This window comes from Cinclus cinclus, chromosome 7 (genome assembly GCF_963662255.1).
Source record: "Cinclus cinclus chromosome 7, bCinCin1.1, whole genome shotgun sequence".
Taxonomy (NCBI): Eukaryota; Metazoa; Chordata; class Aves; order Passeriformes; family Cinclidae; genus Cinclus; species Cinclus cinclus.
This window is the reverse complement of record NC_085052.1, coordinates 27,505,019-27,513,531: the sequence shown is the minus strand read 5'-3', so window position 1 is coordinate 27,513,531 and position 8,513 is coordinate 27,505,019. Positions and strand designations below refer to the sequence as shown.

The 8,513-nt window shown below is 56.0% G+C and overlaps 1 protein-coding gene across 1 annotated transcript; it reads right to left on the bottom strand.

The window, feature by feature from the left end:
* Nucleotides 1–455: 455 nt before the first annotated feature.
* Nucleotides 456–2,168, bottom strand: DKK1 (dickkopf WNT signaling pathway inhibitor 1). The gene is made up of 4 exons (XM_062496952.1): nt 1,977–2,168; nt 1,324–1,480; nt 1,126–1,236; nt 456–706 (listed from the first exon to the last, which is right to left on the bottom strand). The coding sequence occupies exons 1-4, from the start codon at nt 2,166–2,168 to the stop codon at nt 456–458; spliced, it is 711 nt and encodes a 236-aa protein (XP_062352936.1).
* Between the last annotated feature and the right edge of the window lie 6,345 nt (nt 2,169–8,513).

The following is an 8,513-nucleotide window of genomic DNA, read 5'->3' as shown; positions in this document are numbered from 1 at the left end:
CATCAGTGACGACCACAGTTCCTAAAAAGCGGCTGGATAAACTGCGCCAACCCAGCAGCCTTTCCCATGGGACTCCGGGGATGAACCCCCCGCCCCTGCCTCTCTTCCCCCCGGGCACATCCTCCCTCCCAGGGACGTGGAGGCAGCGCAGGGTGAATTTAAAGAGTTTTTATTCGCTCGCACGCAGACGGCGGCATCCCTTCGAGCCAGAGTGAAAAACCCAGTGTGTACAAAGTCACAGTCACGGCTTGAAGAGCGCCAGGCGGCACCCTCAGAGAAACACAAAACAACTCACGAAAAGTCACTGAAAGTCCCGGCGTTATGTACAGCTAAGTGCCAGCTCGAGTATTCACAACACAGTAACGTACTGCAAGAAGTCGCTTAGGAGTAGTTCCCTTGAGAAACAACCTTCGCTCCGGCGGGGCCGGAGTCTGTCCGTCCCGTCCGTCTGTCGCTCAGTGCCGCTGGCACGTGTGCAGGCGGGACGCGTCGGCGGGGCCGTGCTCTCGCTGCAGGCGACACGCCAGCCCCTCGGCACACGGGCAGCGCTGGAAGATCTCCAGGCCGTGGGTGCCTTTCCGCCGGTGCCGGGTGCACACCTGCCCCTCCCGCAGCACCGGCTTGCAGATCTTGGACCAGAAGTGGCGGGCGCAGCACAGCCCGGCCGCGCAGTCCGACGAGCGCAGGCAGATGTCACCCTCCTGGCCTGCGTGGGGACAGCGGGGGATGCTCAGCCGGGCGGCGGGCATCGCTCTTAATGGGACACGGGGACAGGCTGGGCATCCCGAACCACCCCACGGACAGGCCGGGCATCCCGCGTTTATCCTCTGGAGTCAGTGGGGCTGGGGACGCATCCCGGGCCGATCCCACGGGGCACGGGAGGGAAAGGGAGGCGTCCCGGACCCGCCCCACGGGAGATGGTGGAGCAGAAAGGGCGTCCCGGACTGATCCCGTGCGGGACACCGACACTGTGGACATCCCGACTGATCCCACGGGGGACGGCAGGGAAGGATGGGCATCGCGGAGAGATGCCAGGGGACGGCCTGGACTGATGCCCGGGGGACAGCAGGGAAGGATGGCAGCCTGAAGCGGGACAGCGGGGCGGCAGCAGCCGGGACTCCTCACCTTTGGCCGTGGGGAGCCAGGCGGGAGCGGGCGTCCGTCGGGGCAGCGCCTCAGTGCCCGTCTCCTCCAGCTCGGCCGCTCCGTGGGGCGGCTCCAGGGGCGTGCAAAGACCTGCGGGGGGAGCGGGGCGGCTGTCAGGCACGCGTGGGACCCCGAGCCCTCCCGATGCCCCCAGCCCCAGGCGTGCCCTGCCCTCACCGTTGCTGCAGGTCATGCCGGGGCAGCACATGGCATCGCGCAGGCAGCGCTTGCGGCGCCGCCGGCAGCCGAGGCACAGCGGGGCCCCCCCGCCTCGGGCCGCACCCCCGCAGAACTCCTCGGGGCCGCAGTCCTCGTCCTCGGCGCACGGGAAAGGCTGGGGGGGAGCAGAGCAGGCGGGTGGATCAGAGGGGCCCACGCTCCCATCCCCGAGTGTCCCCCTTCCTCCGTCCCCGCTGAGTCCGCTCCATCCGTCTCCCGTGTGTCCTTCCCCGCCTCCACCCCCGGGACGTCCTCCCTTTCCCGGTGTACCCTCCATCCCCGAGGTGTCCCCATCACCCGGTGCGTCGCTCTCCTCTATCCCCGCTGTCCCCCTATCCCTGGGCAGCCCCTCCATCCATCTGCGCTCTGTCCCTCCTGTTCTATCCCTTCTATCCCCGGTGTCCCCTCCATCGGTCGTGTCCCCCTGTTCCATCTCCCGGTGAGCGCGTCCTCATTCCCGACGTCCCACCCTACATCCCAAAGGCGTCCCTCAACTCCATCCCCGATGGGCCCCCTCCATTCCCGCTGTGTGTGTGCTCCACTCCGCTCCCGGTGTGTGCCCCCCCCCACCATTCCCGGTGTCCCGCCGCTCCATCCGCGCTGTCTCCTACCTGCCGGGTGGCGGCCGGCGGGGCCTTGTTGCTGCCGTCGAAAGGGGGTGCGGGGGCGGCGCTGGCCTCGGCCGCCCCCCCCGGGGGGGGTCCCTTGATGGCGTTGGAGCTGAGGGCACCCCCGGGAGCCGCCGCCCGCCCCGCCGGGGCCGCGCAGCTCAGCGCCGCCAGCAGCGCCACCAGCCCCCGCATCCTGGTGCCTCCCGTGCCCTCCCGTGTCCGCTGTGTCCCCGAGCAGCAGCACCGAGCCGCGAGCAGCGGCTCCTGCGCTCCTCCGCCGCCTTTATACCCCCGGGGCTGCCTCCTGCCCGCCCCCTCGGGGCGGGGGGGCCGCCGGCTGGGATTTCAAAGCGTTCCCCGGGGGGGCTGTGCCCGTGAGCCCCCAAAACCGCCCCCACCCCGCCCCGAGGGCTCCCGCATTGGTCGGGAGGGGGTTTCGCAAGGGCCGGGGCAGACCCCCACCCCATCCCCCGCCCCGGTTCCCGGCCAGATGCTCCGCACTCCCCGACGCCGCCGCTGTCTCCAGCCGGCCGCGCCCGACGGAGGGGACGGGGAAGAGGGAAGGGGGGACACTCCTCCTTGTGCAACCCCCCAAAGTGGGTGGGAGCCGCTGTGGGTGCAGAGAGTCCCCCCCGCCCTCCCCCCATGGCAGAGTCGGTCCTTTGGTCTCTAAGTCTCCCCCCGCCGCCTCCCCCGCGTCCTTCCTGGCGCCAGCGCAGCCTTGCAGGAAAGGAGAGGGGCTGCTCCGCATCCCCCCGCTCCGGGCGGTGTGCGGGGACACGGGGGGGGGAAACACGACGGGACTCTCGGTGTCCTCCCCCTACTCCCCTGACCCCAGCCGGGGCGGGGGGGACAGCGTCGGTGGGGGGAGGCTCCGGGCCCTTTGATGCGGGGACATCAAAGGCGTCGCCCCCCCCATTCCTTTCCCAGTACCCCCGCAATTCCCTTTCTATGCCCCCCATTCCCTCCCATCCCCTCTATTCCCTCCCTTCCCCTCCTCCATTCCTCCCAATTCTCCCCCAATCCCCCCCATTCCTCTCGTTTCTCCCCCATTCCCTCCATCCTCTCCATTCCCCCATTCCCCTCCATTCCTCTCAATTCTCCCCCATTCCCCTCCATTCTCCTCATTGCCCCCCATTCCCTCCATCCCTCCATTCTCCCCCATTCTCCCTCATTCCCTCCATCCCCTCCATTCTCCACATTCCCATTCCATTCCCCTCCATTTCCCCCATTCCCTCCCATTCCCTCCATCCTCCCCTACTCCCTCCATCCCCCCTCATTCCCCTCCATTGCCTCCATCCCTCCATTCTCCCCCTCATCCCCCATCGCCCCCATTCCCATTCCACTCCCATTCCATTTCCCCCATTCCCATTCCATTTCCCCCATTCCATTCCATTCCATTCCATTCCATTCCATTCCATTCCATTCCATTCCATTCCATTCTGATTTCCATTCCCATTTCCATTCCATTCCATTCCCATTTCCATTCCCATTTCCATTCCATTCCATTCCCATTTCCATTTCCATTCCCATTTCCATTCCATTCCATTCCATTCCATTCCATTCTGATTTCCATTCCCATTTCCATTCCATTCCATTCCCATTTCCATTCCCATTTCCATTCCATTCCCATTTCCATTCCATTCCATTCCCATTTCCATTTCCATTCCCATTTCCATTCCATTCCATTCCATTCCATTCCATTCCATTCCATTCCATTCCATTCCATTCCATTTCCATTCCATTCCCATTTCCATTCCCATTTCCATTCCATTCCCATTCCATTCCCATTCCATTCTCCCCCGTCGGGGCAGCACAGCCCTAGGGCGCCCCCTGGCGGTCCCAACACGCCATCGCGCCCTTCTCCCCCTCCCCTGTCCCGTAATTAACTCTCGTTAATTAACCCCCGTTAATTAACCCGGCTTTTTCCCGACGGCGGCACCGTGCTCCCGTTTATTTCTTCTCTCACCTTGGTTTAAATGAGAATACGAAGAGCCGGAACAACTCCCCCAAAATCTCCAGGGTGAGGGATTCGGGATGCCGCAATTCCTGCAATTCCCGCCCCCCCTGTCCCGGTATCGCTATCCCGGTATCCACTATCAGCTGTTCCAGCCCCGAATGGCTTAAGCCGGGCTAATAATTGCCTGGGAAGGTTTCGGGAGCACGGCGGGCAGGTGCCGTCAGCAGCGGCTGAGTCACGGCCGGGAGACATCCCTGGCACAGCCCGGCCACCCCTCCTGCCTTCCCTATTTTTAGCCCGGAATAATGAGCGCCACGCCTCGCCCCGAAATCTCGGTGCTCCCCCGGCAGTTTCAGGTGAGGGCCACGTCACCCTGGGTTTTTTACTGCATTATTAACTTCGACCTGCCATTGCTGCATCCCGCAAAATGATTGGTGACGATTCCCAGCTCCTCCTTGTGAATAAATGTGAAATAAATCACATTTATTTCCCTCCTGAGAGGAGGTTTTGTTGCTCCTTTCCCCCAGCTTTTGCTCACCTCCGTGTCATCATCAAATCACAGAATGATTTTGAGGTGGAAGGGACCTTAAAGCCCATCCGGTGCCACCCCTGCCATGGGCAGGGACACCTTCCACTATCCCAGAGTGCTCCAAGCCCTGTCCAGCCTGGCCTTGGATGCTTCCAGGGATCCAGGGGCAGCCACAGCTGCTCTGGGCAACCAGTTCTGGGAGCAGAACCCCTGCAGCCCCACATTTCATCACCATCCAGAAGATCTCTCCCAAACTCAGCTCCTGTTCTGATAGAAACCCACTGACAGCCGTTCAAAAGTAATTATTTTTATTTCAACTCTATAAAGTATACAACAGGCACTCGGCAATTACAGCTGCAGGGGGAGTACAGAGCGAAACAAAAGCCATGGAAGTTTATGAAAAAAATACCCCAAGCTCCTCAGACAACATCCAAAGAGTGCAAGAGGGCCGACGGCCGGGGCATGACCGACATCTGCCCAACAAACAAAACCTCTGCCATGGAAGGAGAGAAAATCAAGAGTATAAAACGAAGGGCTAGGGTAAAACCAGCGTAAATCGGGACTTGGCGGGAGAGGCAGCTCCAAATGGGAATTTCCCCTTTTTCTGAGAAAGCCCTAGAAGCGCCCAAGTCTCGGTGTCAGGGCTGGGGAGCCGTGGAGGAGCTTCCAGGGCTCACCCCTGTGGATGCAGGGAATGAGGCAGGGAAAAGCACAGCTCCTGCTTGGTTGAGTGATGCAAATGAGCCTCATTTTTGCACCGGGGCTTTAGGTGAGGAAAACACCGGCAGGGTGGATTTTTCCCAGGTGGGAGATTCCCAAGGGGGGCTGTGTGGGACAGCAAAGATGGGTGGGATCTGCAGAGCTTAGCAAAACAGGAATACCTGTCTACAGACTGCTAGGATGTCAGAGATTAATTTGACCCGCACATCACATTTATACATTTCACAGAAATGACTCTGTATCTCATTAACAGATACACAGCTCTGGTACATTGAACAGAAATCAGAGAACGACGTCATCATTTCTGTAATTCATCAAGATCAGATAATAAAGGCTTAGAAATCAGTAGCAGAAAGAACTGTAAAACGCAGCAAGCTAAGAAAGGACGACAGTTTGAGGTGTGTTTGTCTTTGTCATGCAGCATAACACCAAATTTGTCTTTTTTTATTTTTTTAATAAGATGCCATGGATTTAAGGCACTTGCAACAATGCCAGATAGCCAGTGACGTTCTAGAACTATGGGACAGGTGAGTGAACAGGACAGCTGACAGAAAGTTTAATCATACTGACAAATATGACATTAATTCAAGTCTACCTCGACCTAAAAACATTACATTACAAATAAGGATATGAAAGAATAATGCCATGGAACTGGAAAAGAACGGAAAGTTCTGTGTGACCCACAAAACATCGACACGAAAATACCTATTTACAGAAATATCTGCTCGTGGTCCTGTTGTTGAAGAAGAGTTTGCTGTGGGCATTGCAGCTCCAGGAGAAGCTACAACACCAATCAAAGCCCCCTCTGGAAACACGGGAGCCAATTCCCCCTTCCCTAAAAACGCTGTTGTCCCATAGATCAGGAAAGGAGACAAAGAAATAAGGACAGGAGGTGGAAACACAGAGGCAATCCCTTGTTGAAGATATATAGATATATATATATAAAACAACTTAAATATATTATTATAACTGAAGGCTTATCATCTACATATGCGAAGTGTTAATGCTCAGGAGAGGCCATGAAGTCGAGTGAGGTGTTTGATATCAAAATAAACTCAGATTCAGCACAGTGCACGCTGCAGGTGTCAGTTCCCATGCCTGGCACAAGGGAAAAAGGGACAGGAAAAAAGAAACCAAACTCCTCAGCCCATTCTAGTCCCTCCTTCCTGCCATGTTTTCAGGTGGATACCCAAATCCTTGTGGTGCTTTCTCCTCCTTGCCTGCCAATTGCATCAGGTGTCATCATCCTGGGACAAACTCCTACAGAAAGCTGTCCCCGTGGAGTGAAAACCCAGGGGGATGTGAGGGAAGCATTTGGCTGTTAGGCCTGTTTAAGATGCCTGGTGAATGTTTTAGCCCTCGTGCTCAGCCTTGGCTCTCAGTGCTGTCCATCCCTTGGAGAAAGGTGGAAAAGCCAGCGGGTGCTACCTTTTCCCTGTGATTTTGAAGGCAAATGAATTTTTAATGGTTAAAGAACAGCAGAAGTGACTGCCAGAGATGTGGTCTCACCCTTTGGAAAACACAGGGAATTCCAGAGCCACAGACTGGTTTCAAAAGTGTCACGCGACCCAGCTCACTTTAAACAGCAGATATGGCCCACACTGTCAAAATACCCTTTTGATTACATCCTTTAATGAAAAGCATGCAAAAGAGATGGGACTTAGCACCAGGGAAGGAACTTTTTACTGCTCAAACAGAAGGAATTTTTACTGCTCAACCAGACCATTGCCATGTCATATGTGGGTAAAGTTCTCATCAGCAAGACTTGATCTTTCCACAGTCAGCTCTTGGCAGCTGAGATCAAAGGAGGCAGCACCTGCTCACCCACGGCAGGGGCTGGAATGAGAGGACCTTTAAGGTCCCTTCCAAGCCAAACCATTCCATCATTCCTTGATTCTGTGATTTTTTTGGGGGCAAGGTCTCTCAGAGAGACCTAAAGCTGATGCTTCCTGTTGGATAATGGGATAAACTTTTAGTCCTTGGCATATGCAACAAATGGGTACCCAGGATGGGATCCCTCTGCTGCATCCTATAAACCAGAGGAGGAAATTAAAGCAAAGGAAAAGGACTAGAAGTAAAGGAAAAGCATATCCTGATGATATTGTTTTCCCCAATTATTTTTTTCCATAGGGATTTGGCCATCCCTGTGTTAATCACAATCACATGGACCTGGCACGCTGGAGACCTCACAGGAATCTTCAAATATCCATTTCCCATTGAATTCCACTGACTTTCCTGTGGAGCTCTTTAGCCTGGAGAGGCATCAGGATTACTGACAACGTTCCACCAGAGCCAGCACACTGTCCCAGCATTCCTATTTTAATGAGATTCTTTAAACATGGAAGAGATGCAGACATGGAGACCCGGAATCGTGAACAGGGAGAACGGAGCCTGCTACATATTCCTGCCATGGTTCAGGGACAGGTTTCTTCCCAGGTGAGGAATGGATGTAGCATCTCAAAAGGACATCACATGTTTTTCCCTTTGGGCCTAAAAAGGTCAAAGTTATCCTTAATTTCATACCTAATCAGACTGGTGGGCTGCTGTTGTTTTGCTCAGGACTGTGATTGGGGAACTGTGAAATGGATCAATAGATGTGCAATGGATTAACTCCATGATTTTCTCTTTCCATGCATGTATTGGTACCAAGGAAAAGGAGAACTGAAGCCCAAAGGTGGTGCTGCCATGTGAGGGAAGCGACCCAACTCTGCCTTGACAGCATCTGCAGCAGTTGTGCTTTTGTTTGACCAGGCTGAGCCAAAATGTTTCCAAAACAAAGAGGAAAGGGAACATTCAGTCTCATCAGGAATACTGCTAGGAAAGGAAAAGGACACATTCCCCACTGCTTTGACGGGAGTGCTTTGCCCGTGCTCCTCCTGGGCTCCGGCACTGCCCTGCGGAGCTCGGAGGGTGGGAATAGCCCAAATCCTGCACTGGAGTAGCTGCAGAACTTCGTAAGTTACTACTGATCCTACGGAAAAAGCAGCTGGAATTAAGTGCCTCTTACTCTACGCATCTCTCACTCTGCTAATCAAGAGTGTGCCAGGATCTCTGCGGTGACAGAGGAGGAGTCCTGTGCCGAAGAAAGGCTCTGTGTCAGGACCACCATGCCCACGCCAGGTCACGTTCCAACAGAAAACATGGAGAGCACTATTGTCACTAAGCAAGAAGTCCTAATGCCACTGGAGTTACTGGAGCAGCATCAATCAAGGCATCATGGTGACCCCGAGCACGAATCCTCCCCAATTCCGGTCTTCCCGTTCCGCTGGCAGCCACGTCCCAGGAAAAGCTGTCCTCAGCAAGGCAGAAGCAGGTAAGAGAAATAACA